At 40.4% G+C, this 25,559-nt stretch overlaps 1 protein-coding gene across 1 annotated transcript; it reads left to right on the plus strand.

Annotated features, from left to right (window-relative positions):
• The first annotated feature begins 1,743 nt into the window (after positions 1-1,743).
• LOC133451114 (corticotropin-releasing factor-binding protein-like) lies at positions 1,744-13,010 on the plus strand. The gene is made up of 7 exons (XM_061730058.1): positions 1,744-1,860; positions 2,135-2,222; positions 2,677-2,834; positions 3,494-3,704; positions 4,833-4,987; positions 8,608-8,728; positions 12,426-13,010. The coding sequence occupies exons 1-7, from the start codon at positions 1,786-1,788 to the stop codon at positions 12,578-12,580; spliced, it is 963 nt and encodes a 320-aa protein (XP_061586042.1). The 5' UTR covers positions 1,744-1,785; the 3' UTR covers positions 12,581-13,010.
• Positions 13,011-25,559: the final 12,549 nt, after the last annotated feature.

Consider the following 25,559-nt stretch of genomic DNA (forward strand, 5'->3'; position numbering starts at 1 on the left):
GTCTAAAAACTGATGGATTTCAGTTATTGTTGATTGTTTGATTGATTTCAGGGTCTTGTGGAAGACAGCATGAAAAAAACTGAACACCTCCTCGAGACAAGATTTCTCTATTAGTGACAAGGAGATTGATCAGGCTCTTAAACAATAAGGACACAGTTGTCATGGATGTCATTCACTGTTTTGCTTACGAGAGCTGTCAGCGATGTTAATTTGAAAGCTGATAATCAAATATTGCCTTATCTCATCACCATAACATCTTCATGAGCAAGTCTGTGTGAAGGCAATGAGTCACTCACCCAACATCAATAAATAAAATCCAGAAAGCCCATGTATCAATGGAGACACTTGGTGACCTTTCCTTTTCCCTACAAAAGATTTTATGTGTATAATCAAGTGGTTGAAAAAAGAGTATCTCTGTTATACATACGTGGAATTAAACCTTAGTTGAGTACCAGAGCAAAGAGAAAACATCCTTTCAGCATATATGTACTTGGTGTAGGTCAGCAGTTACACTTTGGCTTTAGAAACCAACCTTTCAGTCCAAAACCTGTCACAGTCTCTGACATCTGACAATCCCCCTCTGATGTCCCACTCAAAAGCACTGCATCTTGTTTTGTCGTGTTGCCTGGCCATGCCTGAAGCTGCTGTTGTTGAGTCTCCTTTCAGACTTTATTCATATGTTAATTCCCAGGTTTTAGAATACCGGTAAGAAAAATACCTCAGAGGGACAACAGCACATCACACAACATGTATATATTTATCAGAATATAAAAATAGAGCCTAACTACTTCCCATGTTTCCATGGGAAGTAGGACACCGCCTCGAACCAAATGCACTTGATATCTCGCAAGTGTGAGCACCTTTACAAAAGTCCATGTTTTGATACTTTTCTGGTCTTGAGGAGTCAGATACACGCTAACACAATACCAACAAGAAAAGACATCAGCAATAATCTTGGAGAAACAATCACTGATGTACATCAGTCTGGGAAGGGTGTCCATTTCTCAACAATAAGGAAGTGGCGTGCCAATCTCCCCGTGAGTGGATAACCAATGAAATCTAGACTTGTTTTATATCCACAATACATAGATTAATTAAGATGACTTTATATTCCTCTGTAAACGCAAGTCTTAAATCCGATGTGAGGCCATATGTGCAACGACAAAAGTTTGGCAGAAATAGGTCATCTTCCAATGATACATCTGAAATTGTCCAAAAAAGAAATGAATTGATTACCCTTACAAACTGCTTAATCTTAAGAGAGTAGTACATAAATATATGTACACCTCAATGAACTGAGGCAACATTGTTAGGAGGACAGGGACAACATTCCTTTAGGTGTTTACCTTACTTAAGACCTAATAGGACCTAATCTTTTTATGTCTGAGTTTTGTCTCATAGAACAGAATATACTTATTCTTTCACACATGGCTCTATTGCGTTATAATATTATAAAGAACACTGTCCTTAATGTGCACTATAGTTTAGTGTAGCCATTTGTTTACATTGCGACTTTTAATAAGCCCAGTTTCTTATAACGAAATCACGCGCCATTCCTACTTTCTGCCCCGCCGAGCACGTTTTTGCTGATATTTCTTCATTACTCGAAAATAATTGCAAGCCAGTACACGTGTGTGGGTTTTTTTTTTTTTTTTTTTTTTTTTCTCTGTGACTCTCATGTTGGCCTGCGTGTCTGTTAGAGCCGCTATAAAAGCCGGCTCCTCGCAGCAGCGGCGTTATTCCCTCTCTGCCTCGGAAAGCGCTCCCCGGGTGACGCACGTCAGCATGTCTGCGGCTCCGCGCGCTCAGCTCTTCCTGCTCTTCCTCTCCTCGTGCACGGGGCTCGCGCGCTGCGTCCAGGTACTGTACGGTCAAGTGTATCCTTAAGGCTGATTTATGCTTCCGCGTTACACCGACGCAGAGCCTACGGCGTAGGGTACGCGGCGACGCGCACCGTACGATGCGCGTCGCCGCGTAACCCTACGCCGTAGGCCACGCCGTCGATTTTAACGCAGAACCATAATTCAAGCTTTATTACTGTTCAAGTTAAAGAGAAGCGGCGCAAAATTATTGATTCGTGCTGCCCGGCTTAAAGTGACGCCTAAAGTTTTGTTTTCTGCCGTGTTTTATTCAGGATAACGACGCCTCAGACGGATTCTATTCTTTTCTCACTTTGTCCCAGAAAAGAGAATCAGAGGATTTCATTTTCCGCCGACCTCTACGTAAGAGCTGTTCTGAACTGTGGTTTTATTAAATGTGTGATTAAGATTAATGTGGAATCATCTTTCACACCTTAAAGTAGCCTTTAGTACACCATAAACATTGAGTTTTGAAACGCTGTTGCATAATTAACATCTTAATTGTCCAATTAATGCAAAGAGGAGTTCTCTATTGTTCCTGACCTGATGATAAAACATTTTTTTTCCTGTATTCTCTTTCTTTTTTTCTATCTTAATCCATTTTATGTTAATATCAACCACTGTTTGTGTGTGTGCTTGAATTTCCAACATTGTTTTAGTATAGATCCAATTATGTTGCCATGTTATGATTATTGGAAGACTCAGTCTGAATATGACGGCTTGGTTTAATGTGAAAATAAAGTTTAGGTTTAAATTTGGATTGGGTGAATAGTGGTTCATGTCTTGTGAAGTGCATACGTGTATATGATGTTTGCAGGATGCCTGGACATGCTGGCCACCGAAGGTCATTTCACCTTCACTGCATCGCGTCCACAACTGGCCTGTGCTGCTTTCATCATAGCTGAGCCCAATGAGGTCATCAGTGTGGAGCTCTCTGACGTCAGCGTCGACTGCAGTGCTGGAGACTTCATAAAGGTTGTCCCACTCTCAAAAATAACACACACATAAGACCTTTAAGACCTCTTTTCTGTTTTATCTTCTTATAATTGACTAAAGTCATGCCAAACAGGGTTAAGGCAGTGTTTAAGGGCCAAACACCACCACACCAGATCCTTTCTGTTTTGGTCACATTGCTCAGGGCAAGTGTGGGAAGCTAAAGCTTTAGTTCTGAATCCAAGCCTGCCAGTAACATTGCAGTTTTCATTTTTAAATAGGCCAAAGTAGGGAAAATGAATGGTAGAGGGAAAGACAGAGGAATTCCCAACAGGGTTTACATGCTGGGATGAGGGGGGATGTGGAAACAAAAAGCAGCTGCAGGTGTTCTGAACACATGATTTTAAGCATCACAGCACCTGCAATATCACACCTCTTTGTTTTCTTATATGGCCGGGTGTTTGAGGTTTTTAGTATGTTCATATACTGGACTAGATGGTGGATTATGGAGGTATTTAAAAAATGTATTACTGACAAAGGCCTAAAATAAAGAAGGGGAAGGGATGTTGTATTTATTTTAACTTTGTTTCATCTAGAAAAACCAGTTCCAGGCTCAAAAATTCATTCATTTTGTCGTTGAGTAGATTAATCCAGTAATAAAAACCTGCCACATTTGCCATTTTTTTATTTTCCACCTCCAGATTTTTGACGGCTGGGTCCTGAAAGGGGAGAAGTTCCCCAGCACTCATGATCATCCTCTCCTTCCACACGAGCGCTACACGGATTACTGCAGCTCTATGGCGCCAGCAGTCTCCATTCGATCCTCTCAGAACGTTGCCATGGTCTTCTTTCGCATTCACAGCCCTGATAGCGGCTTTACCCTCGCCGTCAAAAAGCTGCACAACCCTATGCGTGAGTCCTGCTGCATGTCATTAACCTTTAGATGAGAATTTAAATAACTAAAAACATTAATAACAGTCATAGTAAGTAAGATCTGAGGCCTTACATCTTAGTCGGATTTGTTTTGTTTCTTTATATGTATTTTAAACTAAAGGTGAGACTTGCTTGTGTAAACGCACGTGTGCTGCCCCTGAACATTTGTGCTTGGTGGAGCATTAATCAAGGCCAAGAGCGACGTGAAGAGATTGAATGAGAGGGATGCACCTGTTTTCCAGCTGCTTGACAAACACGGTGTTAACACTGTGTCAAGCAACATAACAATCACTGTCCGGCTATAAGACAAAGACGAGCTAAAAGAAAGCACTGTCAGATGAAAAGGCGATTTGAATGGATTATCTATAGGTAAACAACATAAATCCCCAGGTCACTGTGTGAGGTTTCCTTCCTATGTTGACCGTCTGCTGAAGCCATCTGTAGTAAAACATTGTTGCTGGTTTTTTTGCATTTTTGATCAAAGCTTCCTATGTGTCACTTGGCAGGTGGCAAAACATTGTAATATAATTCTAAATGGCAAATATAAAAAAAAAAAAATACAGGTTATAAACATAAAACCAAGTGCAAACATTTTTCTATATGTGTAGAGCCTTCATGGCTAAATATTTATACACATATTAACAATAAGCTTGCCGGAAAAATACTGGGAGACATTATCAGAAGGAAAGAAAGAAAGGTATTTTGACTGACATTGATTTCTTTATAAATGGTGCTTTTGTTTCTGATCATAAATACAGGAAAAGCATGCATGACCACTTTAATTTGTCTTGACGTCAAATACTCCATAACTTTCTCTCTTTAGCAACTTTTGGCCCAGCTCGCTCACCACAAAAATGTTGAATTGAACAACATGTGCATATGGATTATGTGTTCAAACTCCCTCTTGAGGCCTATGCTGTGCACCATACTTCTATCACTTATCAAATCTGGAATGTGATTTGGATTTGGATAATTATGACCCTTCCCTAATGTGAACCTTTATTTTTGATAAACTTGTGACATGAGGTATCACCAATGAGTTTCTCACGTGACGGCGAAACTGTTTGAAATTTGAAACCTCTCCCCTGTGTCTGTTTCTGTGCAAAGCCTGTAACATCATGTCTCAGAGTCCAGAGGGCAGCTTCACCATGGTGATGCCACATCAGCGCAGGAACTGCAGCTTCTCCATCATCTACCCCGTGGAGATCCAACTGACAGATCTCAGCCTAGGGGACGCCAAAAGCAATGAAATCAGGCCATTGGTAAGACACAAATAGACAAACAAACAGTTCCCTTTTTCTGAGATGGAAACCTATTTTTGAAGAACTGTGATGAATTTAATTAAATTGTGAAATAATCTAATGGGTAATGCAGAATTATATATCTGTATACAGTGTCATATTTGGTCATGGTCATTCTAGCGTTATGGTGAACAGCTGTTGTCAATGGAAACAGTCAACATTTTACAGTTATTTTACATTCAAATTACACTGACATTTTTCTCATCAATCTAGCTCTTTTTACTTTAGTGATTAGGTTAGAGTACAGTGTATTACAGTAGAATAACAGTGAATGTGATGGGAGGAATACAGGGTGACATAATATAATATAATATAATATATGTCTTACAAAGTGAGCCTGATGCAGCAGATCAAACATTTATTTTTTGAGTGCTCCTTCAGCCGTCTGCTACTAACTTGTAAGATGGACTAAAACTACTGGCAACATCTGCTGGAGTATGAAAACATTCTGTCATGTAGGCCAAAGATTTCTTAATGTGAGCAAGCTCGCAGCCACAGCTGATCTTGTGGGAATACTGGACAAAGAAACATTACAAAAAAGAGCACTTTTCACTTTAAAAAAAAATAAAAAATTCTTGGAAATACCAACATTGCTTGGAGGGTCTAAAAGGAAGATATTCAAAATCATAACAAATATGATCCTCAAAGGCAAAATTTCCTATTCAGCAATGGTAAAGTATCTCTTGAAATAACTATTCTTAGAGATTCCCTGCTGGAAATGAAAACAATTTGTTATCCCTGTGTAGAAATTGAACTCCCACAAAGGGAAATAAAAAAAAACATCCTATTTTTGATTGATAACCACAGGGACTAAAAAGTCCCATTGCCCTACAGGTAGGCCCAAATATGTTGCCACAGTCAGAAGACACTTGGTGTGCTATGATAATTATAATGATAATAACCAGAGCTATAGAGACGATCTCCGTCCCTCTATGTTATGTCCTGTTTGTTTAATCCAAATCTATACTTTATAATAACCCTGCTGTTTCCCTTTGTTTCAAAACATGCCAAGCAAAGATAACCAGCTTCTCTGAACACGTTGTTTCATGAACATGGGGTTGGTTATCTAATGAAAGGCCCAGCTTTTCCTTTAATTAGTTTGCTTTTATGTCCCTTTTCTGACCTTCTCCATGTTACATTAATCATGAATGACTATTAAAGCATAATCAGCTAAAAAATGTTGGCTGCGTATTTTTTAACAATATTGCAACTGAAAACATTCCAAGGTTGTAAAAAGTCATCCAAAATCAGCATTTTGGCAAATCGGCTGCTGACCCCCTCTGCTGGTTTGAGTAATTTGAGTCGACATCGGTCCCAATCAGTGCATAAAAGTCTAAATAGACTGTGATTGTGATGAAAGTCTCTCTAGGCTCACATTTTCATTCTTTCGGTTCTCTCGTAAAGCGACAGCTATCTGCAACAAAGAAGTTGTAAATCTGCTTTTTTGTATGTAAATACATTCTTAGATGCTGAACAAACCAACAACAAAAAAACTAAAAGGAGGGGAAAATAAGCCAATTAAAAGAAGTAACTACAAATAACTATGCGGTAGTGAAACAAATCATGTTCACAATGCAGCAACATGTAATAGAACTAGTGAGTGAACTGTAAATTGAGTAATATTTATGAAAATATGGTTTATACTGTCACTGTTTATAGTATGCTTAGCAATTTAAAGCCACAGTGGAAAAAAAAACAACCCAAAAAGCTATAAAAAAAAATATAATAGAGTTAGATGAGGCCAGAAGTGATATTAATCATCTTGATAAGACTAAGCAAAACAACATGACTGATGAGAACTTTGGCAGTTGGGCGGACATTTGGCAGCTAAACTGTTGACAGTATGATTAACTGCAATGATGGGCCATATTAATGCAAACAATTTCTACAAAACCTTTGAGGAAAATTGTCGCTGTTCCAAAGCCAAGTGCCAAAAAATGAAAAGTTTCACTGGCAAGCCACAGACGCACTGTGGTACTCATTCTATGGGGAATAGTAAAAAAGTATTTTAATTTTTTTTATTTTTTTTATTTTTATTTTTTTTCCAATTTTCAGCCAGTGATAGAAAAACTACAACAAAAACAGGTGTATAACAATACAAGAAAACAGGGGGGGGGGGGACTACTGTCTTATATAATAATGCAATTTTCTCCATCTTGCTAAGTACATCTCTGTTTTAAGTCGTAGGCTGTAGGTAATTTGTTCCATTGATCGTAATTCTTCTACAATGTCCAACCATTGGCTCAGTCCAGGTGAATCCATCTTCAGCCAATTTCTAATGGCTTTCTTAGCCGCAAGAGATAGAATTTTAAAAATGTATGTCCGCTTTATTTATTACATCCGCTGGTATCAGTCCTAACGAACTCTGGGATCTTTAGGAATCCCATATCCCCAAACTTTCTCCATGGCTCTTAGGATCCCAAAATACTTGTATTTTCTTACATGACCATAAAATGTGAGAGTGGTTGGCACTCAATTGCCCACACTGTCTCCAGCAATATTGTTGCTCACCCGGTTGTTTATTTAAATTTTTGCAGTAATAAAAAAAAAAAATCAAATTTTTCCAACCAAATTCCCTCCATCTTTTGGAGCTGGTTGAGGTGTGTTGGGTCTTATTCATGGATGCCAATCCCCCTCTGACAACTCTATGTTTCATTATTTTGCCCATTTCGCTTTTATGTACATTGTATTTTTTCCCTGTCGCTTCAGTAAACCTCTATACAGTTTGGAGACAATTCAGGAATTTGCTTATAAGCACCTGTCAACACCTCAATCACATCATTCCCTTCCAATGAGATTTCCTTCTTAATTTCTGTGTCATAAAAGTGTCTCAGTTGTAAATATCTGTATAAATCGCCATCTCCCAATCCAAACTCTTCTTTAAGTTGTCCAAATGATTTAAAGTGTTGTTTGTGCAGATATAGCTGTTATTCCCTTATCTCTCCACTTTTCAAAGGTCCTATCTAAAACTCCTGGTCTGAATCTGGAGGTGTATGAAGGCCAAATCAAAAAGTATTTGAATTTTTTATAGAAACCTCAGGTGTGGTTTAGGTTGTATAGCAGTAATCTGAATAGTAATTTAGAAGAAACATATTTGTAAGCAGTGTATCTAATCGCAGCTCTTATCAGTACTCCACGCTGACCGAGCGTGATCTAGGTGGAATTTCAAGGTATTGTGAAAAGTTGTTTACGTTTAAAATATGCGTTTTATTCCTAATTAAACATTTGATTCATTATTTGACTATCTTAATTATCTCCCTTTGTTTTTATTTTCCTTTCTCAGTTTGTATCGTTGGATTTTTTTGTACACTATACACTAAACCAGATACTTGTCTTATAGATTGTATTCAGCATTATTAATATCTCCTCACTGAAAGAATTTGTTTTGCTTCATATGTGTTTCATCATGTGACACATAAAAAAATACATAAAACTTTGACTCATCAACATATTGCACCATTTGTCAAAAAAAAAAGAAAAATGCACACGGGACCGTATATTGAAATTTCTGACTTGGTAAATTATCCATTGTCCCTGGGTGCGCTTTAGCACAAATATGTTTTGTTGATGTGTTTTTACAGAGACAGATGTGGTCGGGCTGTTCAGGGTCTGGTGATTATGTGGAACTGCTTGGAGGGAATGGCGTGGACACCTCTAAGATGTTCCCAGTAGCTGACCTCTGTTTCTCCCTCAGTGGTCTTGGTGAGTCTGCACCGATCCAGTTACTCTGTTTTAAATCTCAATTCTGCTACAGAACACTTTACTAGCTCAAAGGAGTTTTTAGTTCAGACATAAGGTGAGGAAAATATCTACACTGAACAAAATAATTGAAAACTCCAGGACACTTTGGATGTATATTGACTAAAATATTATAATTGAATTTGTGCATTATATTATTATACAACACTAGAAACACTTGTGCGTGTTCTTTTCATGGTGAGTTCACAGTAGAGAATGCTTTCTTTGAATTATGTTGCAAATTAGTCCTTGAACATGATAGCATCCCACATTTTGAAATCTCCAAATATTTACAATGCAAATTAGAGGTTTTCCTCTGAAATGTTCCAACTGGAGGTTGGACGTAACGAATCACATCAAAATGATTACATCATTTTAACTTTTTAATTCATTTTCAGTTAAAGTAAGCTTGTTTGTACAGCACAAATTTACAACAAAAATCATTATCACGACACTTAACAGAATGAAAACTATGTGCAAATCCAGAGAAAAAAGAAAAACACATAGGTAATGAGAGCAGTCTACACCTTCAGAACAATAACTTAAGAGATGTCTCAGGGTCGCTACAGTAAGGCATAATTATATTAATCGAAAGGGAATGTTTAAGTTCAATCATACAGGTATAGTCGGGCTGTAGCATAAATTGAAAATGTATCATTACTGCAATATCAACACCTGCAATATCAATATAACTAAGTTAAAAATTACCACAACAAATAGTAATTGTATTTTCTAAATGTTGTATATGCACAGCCTGTTTGATAAATTTGGCAAATCAGATGGAACCTCACTGCATATGGCATGCTTTCCGAATATTGTGCAGCCCTTGTAGAAAGTGTTTCTACATCCTAAACTTCAACTGGGAGCTGCGTCTTTATTCTCAACACCAGTTTGACCTTACATGGGTAGGACAGAAACTGGGTGTAGTGCCAAGCCTGGTGCATCTCGCAGTCGGTATGAAAGGTTTGAAAAGGTATCAATGTCAGGCACATCATAATTCTGTCATATGGTCCACATCTATCTTTACCAAAGGTGCTCTGCCAGTCACTCACTTGCCATTCAAGGTCCCGCATTTCAACTTCCCTTTCACAAATATTTTATTTTATTGTAATTTTATTGTCAAGAAAATCAATGGAAATTTGAACTGATGTTTTGTGTCTGCATATGCATTCATGTAAATTGCAATAATTTAGGATATAAATAAATTCCAGTTTAGAGTAATGGTTACAGAATCATTGGGTTAATATATCTTTATTTTGTTATTGTCTCTTTCTATGCTACCACCTCTATTGTTTTTATTGTCATACGTATTGACAAGAAAGTGCACTACACAAATATTGTATTATTATCAGCTTTGCACATAGCCAACTACATCAATAATGACTGATTTGTGTGAAAATAAATAAATAATAAATAAATACATTTTCCCGTAGTAATCCCACAATGAGGAAATTTATTCTCTGCATTTAACCCATCTCTAGTCAAGCTAGGAGCAGTGGGCTGCCATTTGCACGGCTACCACTGCCCAAACCAGAAGGATGGGTCACCTTGATCTATTTACAGTTTGTCAAACAATGTCCGTGTTACTATATCTAGTTTTTTCTACATACATATGTAACAACGGTTGCATCTTTGAAGTCACAGCTCCATTTTGTCTTTATTTATTTGAGGCATTCACTTATGCACAGCTCTCCTTTGCTTTCATTTCAGTTTGGTTGACGTCAGGAATTTGACTAGGCCATTCCAAAACCATGGTTATTTTAGTTTTCAGCCAACTTGATGTACATTTCCTGATATATTCCAGATAATTTTCCTGTGTTGTGACCAGTTTTGCCCATCACATTTGCCTTTAGAATATTTTGGCAGAAAAAGAGTTAATGGTCAACTCTTTGACTGCGAGGCACCATGATTAGTCATCACCATCATCATCAACACTCCACTGCTGTACCTTACAAGTGGGTATGAGGTGAAAAAAAAATAGTGCAAAAAAAAAAAGGGCACAGGATTTCTACAGTCAAACAACTCCACTGTGGTGGAGGCAAGCCTCTTTGGATGCGTTCGGAATATTTTCCCCTGAGCCTGAGATGGTAGGTCTCTCCATAGAGTTAACGGCCATGGAGGGCTGCATATCATTTGAGAAATGTGGCAAACCAATGCCTTCCTTGGCGGGATGAGAGGTTCTGGAGGGAAAGCATACAACAGGCTCTTTGGCCACTGCATGTATCCCCAGTGGGGCTGTCTGATCATGCAGGAAGAAAAACAGAGGACAGGTGGATCATCTGCTCCAACCAGTGGAAACACGGAAGCAATGGGCTGAGGGTCTGCCCAGCTCGGACCAGGTGTGGCAGACAAGCACTCCATTATTTCCATCCCTTCCTGCAGCGCTGCAGCCTCACCTATACTAGTACCGGGTCCCTACCTGACAGGCCTGGCTTGGCTGGTCAGCCAGCAGCAGACAAGTTTACATGGGAAGGCAGTGCAGTAAATAGAGTCGTCTGTGGAGATAAGGGAAACCTGGGTTGGTGGCAGCAGCCTGGGTAAACCCAGGCTGCTGCACACAGGGTAAGTATCCCAGAAGGACGTTTTATTGCCACAGGGGGAAAACCTTGACCGTAAGGTTTTTTTTTAACCAGGCTGTAAAAAAGTTTTTCTGCTCCAAAGTTGGACATTTTAACATGGGGGTCGATGGAGATTGACGCGCTTTTGCAGCCATCCTCTAGTGGCCCATCGAGGAACTGTGAGAAGTTAGATGGTGGGCAACTTGGCAGGGCCTTCCCGACATAGACATTTAATGATAACATTTAATATAATAATAATAATGGATTAGATGTATAACATGTTTTTTTCTCTAGGACATTCAAAGCGCTCACAATGGTTCCATTATTCATTAACTTCTTATTCATACTGTGATGGTAAACTACATATGTATGGGGTTTGAACCGCCAATCGTTCGATCATTGGACGACATGCTCTACCCAATGCCAGCCATTCTTTGATGGTATAATTGTATTTGAGTTTGTGATGAAGTGGAGGCATTCCCTATAATGAGACACAAAACAAATGTTATGAAGGAGAATTTTCCCTATTAAATCCTATGGAAGCAGAAAGGGGGTACTTGGTTTGACCCATGTGTTTTTTTTTCTTTTTGGCTTCATTTTTTGTTAAATAAACAATGGGACAATGAAAAAAACCTATGTTGATGTTCATCTGAGGTTGTTGCTGCCCAATACTATGACCCACTATTATCACAAGAAAAACAAACCACAGGATTAAAAGACGAGGTAATTACTTTTGCACATGACCATGAAACATTTGGCAGGTGTTTCCATCAACACCTGCAAGCAGGCTGTCTGCTATCACGCTGCAATGTTGTCTTCAATATATATTGTACAATCTAGTTATCATTATAACCAATTCCATAATTATGAATCCTCTTAAACTGTTCTAAAGATGTTTATTGCAATATATTACATATTTTGTATTGATTTAACATGATCTGATTTTATCAATTTTTGCACACACAAAGGTTTCAAATATACGTAGTACGATAGTGCTGCTCATACACTTGGAGAAAAAATACAGAGCTAGTTGTAGAACAACAATGTTTGGAGCACTCGAGTGTAAAATATATGTTCTTTGTCTCTTCTTTTTGGCCCTGTAGCCCAGATGAAGATTGGCTGCGATAACTCCGTGGTGAGGCTGGTGTCCAGTGGGAACTATATCAATCGCGTTTCCTTCCAGTATAGACTACTGGATCAAAATGAGATCCCCAAAACCCGAGAGAACAGTCTGGATAACTTCTGCACTGTTGGATGAGATTGCTCTCAAACACAAAAATACACATATACACACAGACAAACAAACGTGTGAGCAGTCACACAATCATACAATTCAGTCTCTGTAAAATATTCACACACATTAATGAACATGTATAATTTAACTAATGCTGTCAGTAAGTAGTTTGCATTGTATTTGCCAGATGTTTTATTTGGAGAGCCAGTTACGTTAACTTTGATTATAATATATTTATTTAAAGAATAATGTCATTCATCTCACATTTACAGATGATGTGTTCTTTCTTATCTATTGAGTTATTTGACATCAAAATATGTGAAACATTGTATATCTTTGTTATAATTTTAATTTCTTTTGGCTTTACTTTAGCAACAGGTCACATCCCTGCTGTCTTTTATCTTTATATTGCCTTGACAAATGAAAAATAAATACAACTTGCATGATTAAGCAATTTTTTTATGTTCTACTTTTGTGAAGAACTGTTTTAGTAACTCTTGTTTGATTCAACTCAGAAACAATGTTCACTTCAGAATCAGAATAAGCTTTATTGGTGTACACAAACAAGGAATTTGACTCCGGTTAATCTTTGCTCGCAAGTACAACATTCACTTAACATATAAGAATAAAAATGAAAACACCTGAGGATGATCGCTTCCTTGTTGTCTCTGTTAAGGTTGCCATGATCATGGACTTCTCAACAGGCACAAACAAGACGTAATATACAGTTGAAAAAGGGTGGAGATCAGTATAGACTGAGGTTTAAGATTAAAAATAAAAATAGTGCAAGGCAGTCCAGTGCAGTGATAATGTGTTAATAACACCATTGTAACTGTAAGTTGAACTACTTGTGAGGTAGATTAGCACAATGGTGTTGATTGACTTGTTCAGTGTGAGGGTGGGGGCTGTTACTGAGTGTTCAACTGAGTGACTGCTTGGGGGAAGAAGCTGTCTTTGCGTCGTCTAGTTTTGGCGCACACAGTGCCCTGTATCGTCTGGAAGGAGGTTGAACAGTTTGTGACCAGGACGTGAGGGGTCTGTAGAGATTTTAGCTGCCCTTTTCCTGACCCTGGACTGGTACAGGTCCTGGATGGAGGGAAAGTTAGATCCAATGATCCTCTTTGCAGCCCTAACTGTCCGTTGCTGTCAGGGTTGGACACTTCCTGTTTTATTTTGAAGCCTGTGTCTTTGTGTTTAAAGGGGACCTATTATGGCATTTAATGTATATCTTAAACAGGCCTTGAATGTCTTAACAACAATCTAAAGCTTGTTTTTTCTACATAAAACAGAAATTCAGCCTGTGGGCCATGTCTCATAATGAGGCTATGATAATGAGGCTCTGTGCTGATTGGCTGCTTGAATGACGTGTAACAGGGGAGGGAACAAAGCCTCACTCCTGCCAGAAGAGCCAGCTGCGTCCACAAAGCATGTCCCATGCAAGAAGCTTCGGAGACACAATAAATTCCATTAGTTTATTTTTTTTGTATTGGACTGTCCTAACTGTCCGCGAGTTTAACGGTTTCAGTGTGGACAGAGAGCGTCCGATGTCACGCAGCTCAACGTGATAGTCGGACGCTCGCATTCAGTTACACGGTGTAAACGGATCTTAAGTCTGAGTTACGGTTCTGCGTTAAATCGACGCGTACCCTACGCCGTAGGCTCTGCGTTGGTGTAACGCAGAACCATAAATCAGTCTTTAGTTACCCGAAGAGGGATCCGGGTCACCTCGTCTTCACACAGGAAGATTTAATTGAATTCTAAACAGTTACAGCACAGTTATTTACTCCGATTCCTCATTTCATTTCTTATGTTACAAGACAAATGAATCATGTTAACTGTAAAGAAATCACAACACTGAATTTTCACAAATGGCAACTTTATTGTTAAAAAAATAAAAGAACACAAGTTGTATATAAATTAAATGTATGCACTATTGCTGGCTCAAGGAAGGACCGTGCGTCTTCTGAAGGTGTCGTTGAACAGCTTCAGGTGCTTGGAAGATCTAAAACCATAAACAGAAGAAAAATGTATTACTAATAGAGCTCCGGTGTTACCTAACACTCCGTTAGGCAACGCTGGAGCCGCCGGGGCCCGGGGCTCCTCACCGGTCCGGTGAGGGGCCCCGGTGCTCCGGAGCTAAGCTTAATACTTAGCCCATGCAAAGATCATACTTGTAGACAAATAATAATAACCTAAAAAAATAACGTCACCACTGACTCGTGTGCAGTTGCCGGGTCCGTACTGTGGGCACTGATCCTTTTATGAGGGTAAGTGTCGATGCAAAACCTCATTTTTACTGTCCCTCGCTTCGGAAACAGCCACCGCTTCTGAACAATGGCTGACGCTACAGCCGGCGGAGTTGGTTGTGGGCGTGGTTTCAGCAGCGGAGGCCGACCTATGGAAATCTGCTCCCGTCGTGACTCACGACGGGAGCAGATTCTGAACGGCTCGTACAAATCACATGACACTGGAAGATTCAGCCGGGCGGGGTGTACAGACCCTGCAGAATTTCGTGGCATTTCATCTTTTCTGTGTTGGCAGGGTGAGGGGAGACCACTTTATATATGTTAAAACAAGAAAAAACGTGTTTTTCATAATAGGTCTGGTTTTGGTTTAACCTTCCTGTTTCCCATCTGCCCTGATCGTTTGCACCTGTGTCTCGTTAACCCTTGTGTATATCTGGTCTCGTCTTTCCCTTGCTCCCTGCTGGTCCATTCTGTTTCCTCCCTTCATGTTTTCCATGTTTGTAGTTTTTTGATTCTTGTTCCGAGTTTTTTTGCCATCCTGCAAAGCAGCGCCTTGTGTTTGATTAAATAAAGCTCAGTATTTTTGGGAACTCCTGCTCTCCTGCATCTGGGTCCTACTCCAACCGCTTCGTGGCAGTTGCAGTCTGATCCGTTTGGTGGAAGACCCAAATCAGACAGTGATGGAGGTGCAGATGACAGACTGAATGATGGCTGTATACGAAGTAGGAAGCAGCTCCAGATTAAACTTCTTTGGCTGTCTTTTAAAACTATTCATTCTGAATGGTGAGGGGTGGACTTCTCCTAAAGTCTATTGTCAACTCTACAGTCTTCTTAGGGTTAAGCCCCAGATGGTTCTGACTGCACCAGCTGTTCCACCTCCTGGCTGTACGCAGACTCATAACCATCCTGGTCATCTGCAAACTTCAGGAAGTGGGTTTAGTGCCCCGCTTTCTAAAATAACCCCCAGATGTAAATCCAGACATCTCTTACTCTGTCTTTGATTTCAACTTTATTTTTATTTCATCTCATCTTTTTACGAGCACATTAATCACACTAATACTATCTATATAAAGAGGTACAAAGAGTTTTGAGACATACATAACATAGTAGCATACTTCATGGGCAATAAAAATGAAAGGATTACAAAAAAAAGAAAAAACACTCCACAAGACTCAAACCATGCCATCTCAGCTGAAAGGAGACCAGATGTGTGGAGCCTACTTCTAAGGAACTTCTCTTGTCAGTTCTTTAAAGGGGACCTATTATGAAAAACACGTTTTTTCTTGTTTTAACATATATAAAGTGGTCTCCCCTCACCCTGCCAGCAGAGGGAAGATAAAATACCATGGAATTCTGTAGGGTCTGCTCCCCCCCCTGACTGAGTCTTCCAGTGTCACGTGACCTTTTTTTGAGCCATTCTGAATCTGCGCCTAGGGTGACGTCACCTTAGGCGCAGATTTCCATAGGTTCAGCCTCCGCTGCTGAAACCACGCCCACAGCCAGCTACGCCGGCTGGAGCTCCAGCCAATTTTTCAGCAGCGGTGGCTGTTTCCACAGCGAGGGAGAGTAGAAATGAGATTTTGCATCGACATTTACCCTTATAAAAGGATCAGATCCCACAGCACGGACCCGGCAACTGCACACGAGTCAGCGGTAAGTTCCGTTTTTTTATGTCTTTTATATTTGTATGATCTTTGCATGGGCTAAGTATTTAGCTTAGCTCCAGAGCCCCGGTGCCGCATATGGAGCTGCGGGGGCTGCTCACGGACCGGCCCGGAGAGGAGCACCGGGCTCGGAGCTCCGAACCCGGAGATCCGAACCCGCCGGCTCTGGGGGAACCGGCTCCGGGGGGGCGGCTCCCCCGGGCTCGGGGCTCTATTAGTACCGTAATACATTTTTCTTCTGTGGTTTCAGATCTTTCAAGCACCTGGAGTTTTTCACATTCAGAAGACGCGCGGTCCTTCCTGAGCCAGCAATTGTGCATAAATAATTATTTATATATTTTAACAATAAAGTTGCCATTTGTGAAAATTCAGTGTTGTGATTTCTTTACAGTTAACATGATTCATTTGTCTTGTAACATAAGAAGTGAAATGATGAGGAATTGGAGTAAATAACGGTGGTGTACCTGTTTAGAATTAAATTCAATCTTCCTGTGTGAATTAGTGTGAAGACGAGGTGACTAAAGGCTGATTTATGGTTCCGCGTTACACCAACGCAGAGCCTACGGCGTAGGTACGCGTGGATTTAACGCAGAACCGTGGACACGCTTTGCTACGCAGCAGCTGCTCTTCTCCCCGGAGCGACGGTTTGTCTCCTCCCCTGCTACACGTCATTCAAGCAGCCAATCAGCGCAGAGCCTCATTATCATACCCCCCCCTTCCCTTAGAATGGAGCACAGAAAAATGCTTTAGAAGCGGTAAAACTAGTGACATGGCCCACAGGCTGAATTTCTGATTTATGTAGAAAAAACAAGCTTTAGATTGTTTTTAAGACATTCAAGGCCTGTTTAAAATATACATTAAATGCCATAATAGGTCTCCTTTAAAGCTTGGCTTTACAGTACCTCAAGTCTATAAGGCATCATATCCAAGTACCCCAAAATTTAAGTAGTCTTCATCTCAACATGCACTATCCATGTCTGCTTCTTTTTTTTTCATTTCTGTTTCGAACAGCATCAACTGACCGGATTCCACAGCCCTCTCCTGTTACTTTGTCACTAGCCAATATCAAACCAGTGGAGAGAAAACGTTTATTTCCATCAGAATAATAACCTACAGTTAGCAAGACAGGCACCAGAGACCTTGCGTCCACAACTTCAAGCTGCCGCTCCGACAATGGAGATGAGAGTTGAAGACTTCCCTGACAGAGGGCTTCGGCCAGGACACCCTTATGCTTGAACATGGTGTTTGCTATGGACAAACTGAGACTGGCACAGAAGTCCAATAACAGATCACCGCTCGGGTTCAGATCAGGGAGGCCGTTCCTTCCAATCACGCCTCTCCAGTGTTGTGCCACAGCGGTTGTGCTGTTCAGTTATCAAGAGTTATTAATAATTATCCTTCAACAATTATTAATAATTAATAAAATAGATTATTTATCAAATTGAATTATTCAAAATGACTGAATTATCGGGGCACCACCTGGGCTCTAACCAGGAAAATGATAACTTTTAACAGCAAAATCAGTCTCACAAATAGGGATTATTCTGCAGAGTAGTAAATTTTACTATTATCTGTACAGAATAACCGTTGAAGGCTCTTAAAGAGTTCAGCACTAGCTCTGTCAAATCAGCCATTGTGACAAAATATGTGCAAAACAACACAAACTTCTCAAATCAATCAGAATTTATTTACATGCAGGTGGAAAAGCGACACCATTAAATAAATCCTGACGGCAAACTACATTAAAACATAAAACACTACCATAAAGAAAACAACAGGAATAAAACGTTAACTGCATGAAGGAAAAGAAATCAAAACAATAAACACGTGATACAAAACTTCCGATCATCTGTGTTCCAAAACAACCGGCTGCTCGTGGCCGGCAAAGATGGCTGCGGTATTTAAAGATGGCGGCGCCCTCGCCACGCCGTGTGCAATCAGACAGGATGGCAAACACAGCATTTAAACCGTGAATAACTGGTGAAACTGTGCCCCAAAATAAACAAATAGTAATATGCATACAGTAAACAACGTTGCACACAAATTTAGCTCTAAACCGCTCTAAATTAAACTGATCGCCCAAAACACATAAACCACTATCGCCCCTTCTCCTCCGGATCGGGAAGCTGCGGGCTCTTTCGGGTGCTGATCGAGTTCCGCCGGGGGTTTCAGTCCGAGGCGGCCTTGTTTCTCTCTGCTTCCAATTCTGGAAAGAAAAGGGACAGTAGCTGCAGCGGTGCCTCATGCCGGCTCCCTGTTGTCGGCCCACGGAGCCTCTAAGCGCTGCCTCGCTGCGCACGGGGTCGGTTCCATCCGTCGGAATTGCGGCTCGTCCGTCTGTGTCGCCGGGCTGCGTTGGCTTCACGGGTCCAAGGCTGGAGCTTCTGCGGCGGATTCTGGTTCACGCTGGCAATCGTCCCTGGAACGCCACCAAGGGCGTAGGTTTGCATAGGGACGGTAGGGACATAACACTACCAACTTTCAGGGGCCTCAAATTGTCCCCACCAACTTTTAAGCAACATTATTTGCATTATATAATGAGTTCAGATATATAGGTCATTTAGATTGTCTTCCCAAATGTTGTAAGGATAGAATTGACCCTACTATTATTAAGTGCTGAATGTGCCGGTATATTTTTTTTTCCTCAAACGCACGTTTGATTGGCTGATGACCCCCCCACACACACACACATACAAACACACCCGCACACTCACACAGCCCCGACAGAAATCATACCGCCCCCTTCGAATATAAGGGATATTAGGAGTTTTTACAGCCAGCAGCAGCAGCAGCCACTGTAAGCAATGTAAAAAGACGTCAGTGCAGTGTTGTGGAGGTGGGGAACAGGAACACGCCACTCATTTTGCCACTGAAAGTCCGACCTGCACGGACTTATGTTGAGTTAGCATAACATTAAACTGTGTGAACTTGCTAACCTGCAAAACTCGAGTAGGAAGCTGCTTAGAGAGAAGTTTATGTGTTTGCATGCTCAGTTGAAAAGACGGAAAAAAAACTGACAAGTGCGCGCGCGTTAAGTCTGATTTATGGTTCTGCCTTAAATCGCTGCAGAGCCTACGGCGTAGGGTACCGGCACCCCAGTGACTGCGTAGGGTACACGGCTATGCGCACCCTACGCCGTAGGCTCTGCGTTGGTGTAACGCGGAACCATAAATCAGCCTTCAGTGTACGTCACTCATCTGAGTCCAGCGCGCAGTTACAGTACTACGGGGAGAGAAAAAATAGATAAGAAATCAAACCCCCTTCTCCCCAATTTTCATTTGTATTTTATTTATGTGGTCTTAAAGCTTTCATTTTTTGTTGAGTTTGGCTGTGCTTGTGGACAAAAGCAGTAGTGTTTAACCTGAAGGAAGGTTCCATTTTTATTTATTTTTGTTTTTTCAGTTATATTTAATTTATTTATTTAGACAGACAATGTTGAGTAGTCTTAAGACAAATGTTTATTTTTTGCATTCTGGATAGTTAAGAGATTATTAATAAGTTTGTATTTATTGTGTATGTTAATATAATTTAAGTTATGTTCAAATATTGCAATTTAAATTGCTAATAAAATCCTGGAATATTCTGGAAGTTTTCAAAATGTTTCTTTAGTAGTTTTTGAAAACAAAGGTTTGAATCGAACCGTGTATCAGGTGAACCAATATACATGAAAGTTAGTATAAGTCAATACAGATTTATTTTGCATTGATCATTTAGCCTATCAATTAATTAGGTTCATATTCGTGACAAATGAATCCCCCGTTCACCCAATCTGTTTGGTCTTATTAATGTCCCGTCCCCAGCAAAAAGTGTACATGCAGTTTATACCGTTATATCTTCCCTACCAATGTTGAGACCAAACCTAAGCCCTTGAACGCCACGGTTCCTGGTGTAGGAGAGGGCTCGGAACTGAAAAGGGTTAGAGAACAGGAAAGTCAGAGAGTACAGCACTCTGGTATGGGATCTTACGCTAGGCCCGAAAAATGGGGAGAAGTGGTCCAGATGCGCTGATCGGCAGGATGGGTCTATCCTGTCCGGCTGGGCTGGGAAAGAAAGCGAGAGAGCCGGGAGCTCTGCAGTGCTCCAGGGCTGCAGGAGACCGCTCCGATTCCCCGGTAGGATGATCCGGGGAATTTTGAGTGAAAACCTCCTTCCATCTGCAGGGCATTGAAGATGAAACGTGGCTGGGTCTTTCAGCATGACAATGATCCCAAACACACCGCCAGCCAGGGCAACGAAGGAGTGACTTCGTGTGGCCTAGCCAGTCTCCAGATCTCAACCCCATAGAAAATCTTTGGAGGGAGTTGAAATTCTGTGTTGCCCAGCGACAGCCCCAAAACATCACTGCATTATGTGCAAAAGTAAGTAGAGGATGTGGAGACTATAAACAAAGTTTTGAGAATTTAAGTCAGATCTGCAAATGAAATGTGTTTTTTTCTGTTTGAGGATTTATTTGTACCCAAGCAAAAGTGTTGATTTTATTTTGTAGATGTTTACAGTGCTCTACAAATCTCACGTCACGAATTTAGAGGAATCGAAACAATTTATTCATCAAATCACACTCAGAAATGATGTAATTAATATCCCTTGCAAGGATATGTGGGTGCATATGCTTGTGTATTCCCTTGTATTAAAATATACTCTTTGCAATCAGTATCAAGCAGTGACGCATGCCTTTCTCTTATTTCTTATAATCCAATCAGTTCCAGAAACAGCGTCTGAAATAGCTCTCATAGTGGTTTATCAGTGCTCAAAATCACAAATAAAAAGGCTTAATTCAAAAAGCAAAGGATAACATGAGCAGTGTTTATGGGCATTTTTTTTCTCTGATCTTTTAACCCAAAATCTCATGCATAGCTACTGTACGGCAGAGCGTCCTCAGACTGAATGAACTTGCAGCTCCTAATGAGATTATCCCACAAGCCTCAGTGCTCTTATTCCCCTCGACATCCGTCTTACTGGCTCGCTTTTGATCTTTTCCTTACGTAGAATTAATCTCAAATTACTCAACCGTAATGATTCAATTAACCAGCGGATGTAATTTTTCTTTTTTTTGCTCAAAGTGTTGCAATTTTCTGTCTTCATCAGAAAATAAAATGTACTCTGGGTGCAACTGAAAGGAGAAAATCACAGGGCCTTTTTTTCCTTGTTAAGCTAAAAGAGCTCAAAAGGAGTCATTTTGGATGACCCTGTACGGAGTAAAACATGTTTGTTTTATCAATATTTTTCTGAAGTAACAGAATACACATAAAAGTCCATCCTCTTCCTTTCCGTCTAATTCTTTTTTGTCTCCCTTTTTTTCCTCAAGTACAGACTACAAAATTGCCTTTTTCTCTCTGGCTATGAATAAGTATCTTAGGGTTTCACACAAACTCTGTGGGAGACTTTCAAGTTATGTCGGGTGAGGAAGACCATCCCAGGGTCTGACTCTCAACTTGTTTAGCAGCATGTTTTCTTGTTAAGTCATATTTAACCATCAGTGCAAAGCTTTGGGGTTTCATCAATGACTTTCTTTCACTCTGACACATCTTTACGAATCAAAAGCTGATTCTCTCACATGGTCTTAATATCTTCAAGAATGACTTCCCTCGCTTCAGTGACTATTACATTTTGATGCAAAGACGCATTAACATGCAATACCAACTGATGTGGTTTATGGCAACTAAACAACATTTCAGGGAGACTCCTCTTTGTTATGGTCCTGGCCTGGGGTTTTGATTTAGTTTATTTGAGACTTGATTAGTTTTTCTGTATTGTTGAGTTCACTTATACTTTTAAATGGTATTTCTGTTTTGTATTTTCTATTATTTATTTTCAAAGTATTTTTCTTTGTATGTGGTTTGGCTTCCGTTCCTCTCTTGATTGACTCCACCTGTTCCTGATCAGCCTCTGATCATCACTTATTTAGGTAGCAGCAGCAAATTTGTTACTTCCCATGTCACTGCAAGTACTACATGTATTTCCCACTTGAAGTATGATTTTTAAATAACTTTTTTTACTGCCGAGACATTGTTTTATATCCATTTTGAAGTTTTCTTGTGCAGGTGTGAGAGTGAGGTTGAATCTGCCCTTCACCAGCCCTCTTGACAGTCAGAATTTAACATACTTTGTTGGGACTTTAGATTGATTCTTTCAGAGAGGGCTAAAATCACACAGTGAAGTACAAAAAAACAGAAGATAGTGATGATTGTTGTGTGTCATTTAGAACTTTCCATGGAATGTGTTTTTGTTATGTTTATGGATTGAAGTTGCTAAATGTTTGATTAATGCATTACCATTGGGAAAAAAGAATAAAAAAGAAAATAAATTAAAAAAAGGATGCATTAGTGTTTGTGTGACATAGTCTAGTCACTAGTGTATTGTGAGTGTATGATTGATGTGTGGTTCTACTCAGTGTGCGAAATACCCATCCATATTCAGGGGGGTCCCTAACTCAGTTTTTTTTTTTTAAACAGTGTGACCCTATACAATAAACCAATACATTCAGCCTACTATAGCCTATGACAAATACACGCACACTGTAAAGATACGGTTTGTTGAGGACCCAAACCAAGTCCCCCCCAGGGTATTTGTGTGTACTTTGTGTGCTGTGTCCTAGCTGTGTTTTTGTGCTCTGTGTTTTTGTGCCTTTTATGTTTTATGTTTCTTGGTTTTATTCCCCCCCTGTGAAGCAAATTTCCCCTCCGCGGGATAATAAAATGAAATTGAATTGAAATTGAATTGAATTGAAACGCAGGACAGCAGGAGGCAGGAGTTCCAAAAACTGGGTTTATTGAAAAAAAAAAAAAAAAAAAAAAAACCCCAAAAGCACTGCTGAGCAGGATCAAAGTAGGACCAGGAACATGACCAACAAAACTGACGAGGCGAACATGGAGGGAGCAAACAGTACGGAGCAGCAAGGAGCAGGGAAAGACAAGACCAGATATACACAGGGGATAACGAGACACAGGTGCGGACAATCAGGGCAGATGGGAAACAGGAAGGACAGAACTGAAACTCAAAAATGGTCTATTGTCGACCCTATTTAGTCTGTAACTGTCAATCAAATGTTCCACACTCCAGTCCGGTAGGTGGCGGTAAATGCACCTTTAAATTGCCATCCGCCATTAAACTCCTAGAAGAAGAAGAACAAGAAACTCAAGAACTGGGGGAAATGTCAAACCCTGACACACACTTTTAACCATTTTAGATGCACGTTGTTTTACTAACAGGAGGCAAAATTCTGTATTACGATGCAGAATGTTAGTTACAAATTAAATCCGATAATTAAAATAAATAAAAGACATTAATTGGCACCACACTGATGCACTTAATGAATAAATGCCAGGTATAAGACACTAGCGCACGACCAGTGCATTGCAGAAACGAATAAACAAATAAAATAGGCTAATGTATTTTTTTAGATAAATAAAAAAAATACAATGAAAATGAATCGTTCACTGCGATGGACTGCCGACCTGTCCAGGGTGTAACCCCTGCCTCTCACCTGAAATGAGCTGGGATAGGCTCCAGCAGACCCCCGTCACCCTGCAAAGGATAAAGCGGTATAGATAATGGATGGATGGATGAATTGTGTATTCAAATAACAGTAATAACAACAAATGCCACTATCGGAGACGTGCAATCAGTGCACTTAAACAGATACTAAGCCTGCACAATGATGACTGATTATTTAACGTTATGTAACCATCCAGGAAATTATGTTTTAACACAGCTGTGTGAACACATTCAAAAATTCCACTCATAACAGGTGATCATGCAAAATTAAAAAAAAAACATGATGGCTCTCAACAGGTGGGTTCACGCAGTTTACACATTCACAAAACACACTCATAACAGGCCATAACGCAAAATAATAATAACAATAATTTAAAAAAAAATTAGCTCTCAGGTGGGTTCAGGCCATATTAAGCAGGCTGGCTTCTTACCTCAAGTTAAAATAGACCAAATATTCCTTTTCTCGACATCTTGCGCTTTCCGTCCTGGTTTCCAGGAAGAAGAGAGGAGATGTCCTGCTTTGATCCAGCTTCTGACAAATGGAATCGGGTCGAATTTGTCCAGAGGAGGTCTGTTGAGGTCCACAAACAGGAGTGCAGACAGGCTTTCTTTGCGTAACCTTTTGCGCGCCTGGCTGTCCGTGTTGTTGTTGTGTACTGCGGAAAAGCCTCGTTCGCACTCAGCTGAAGTGGGGAGAAACATGTGGCTTGCAATGCAAAGTCTCTCCAGTGTTTTTCCCGGTGCAGTGCCCTGTAATTTCCAATCTCGAAACTGCTCCACGGCCTCTCTGGTTGGTTCTCTAAGCGCTTTTGCGAGGCTGCGTACTTCTGGTTCACCTAACAAGATCAAGTCCTCCTGCGCTCCTGGCCAAAAGCGCTTGTCAAGGGCTTTGAGCATGAGGACCAGATTGGACTCTGGCAATCGCTTAGTTAGAGACCCAATCACTGACTCGTAAAACTGAGACCTGTTTATTTTCGCCCTGCTTTCACTCAGCTGTACACCCTTGAAAAGTCCAGATGAGACGGTCTTTTCAGCCTTCTTGGTTGACTTTCCCCCGCCAGACGTCTTCATGCTGCCAAAACATTAATAGTTTGTTGGATGGCGACACTTGAATCCACAAGTGACATTTCTCTTTTCTGCAGCTAGAGGGACAGGGTTTGGAGTTCACGCAGGATATCTTTCATGACAGCCAAATCTTCCACAAATCCAGACTTAGCCAATTGTTTCAGAAGTCCTTTGTATTTTTGTCTGTCAAGATCATTGCGTGTGTGAGTGCGAGTGCGGGGAAATCTTTCCATACTGCTTTCACTGTATTCAAGCTGATGGTGAATATTTGGCCTATTTTTAAATGGTGGATGTCTAGCTCGGCCACTGCTTCTTTAAGCAATCTGGCGTTCCTGGTTGACTGGTTGTAAAGCAAATATAATTTCGAAATAAAAATCTCGAACTGGTTAGTGCCAGGCGCTTGTTTCAGAGCATCTTTGACAGCTAGTTCTAATCTATGCGCCAGGCAGTGAACAGACTGCACATTTGGAAACTTTTCTTGGAGTCGGACGATGAGCCCACTGTTTTTTCCCGTGAGCACTGCAGCTCCGTCGG

Source organism: Cololabis saira, chromosome 9, assembly GCF_033807715.1.
Source record: "Cololabis saira isolate AMF1-May2022 chromosome 9, fColSai1.1, whole genome shotgun sequence".
NCBI lineage: Eukaryota > Metazoa > Chordata > Actinopteri > Beloniformes > Belonidae > Cololabis > Cololabis saira.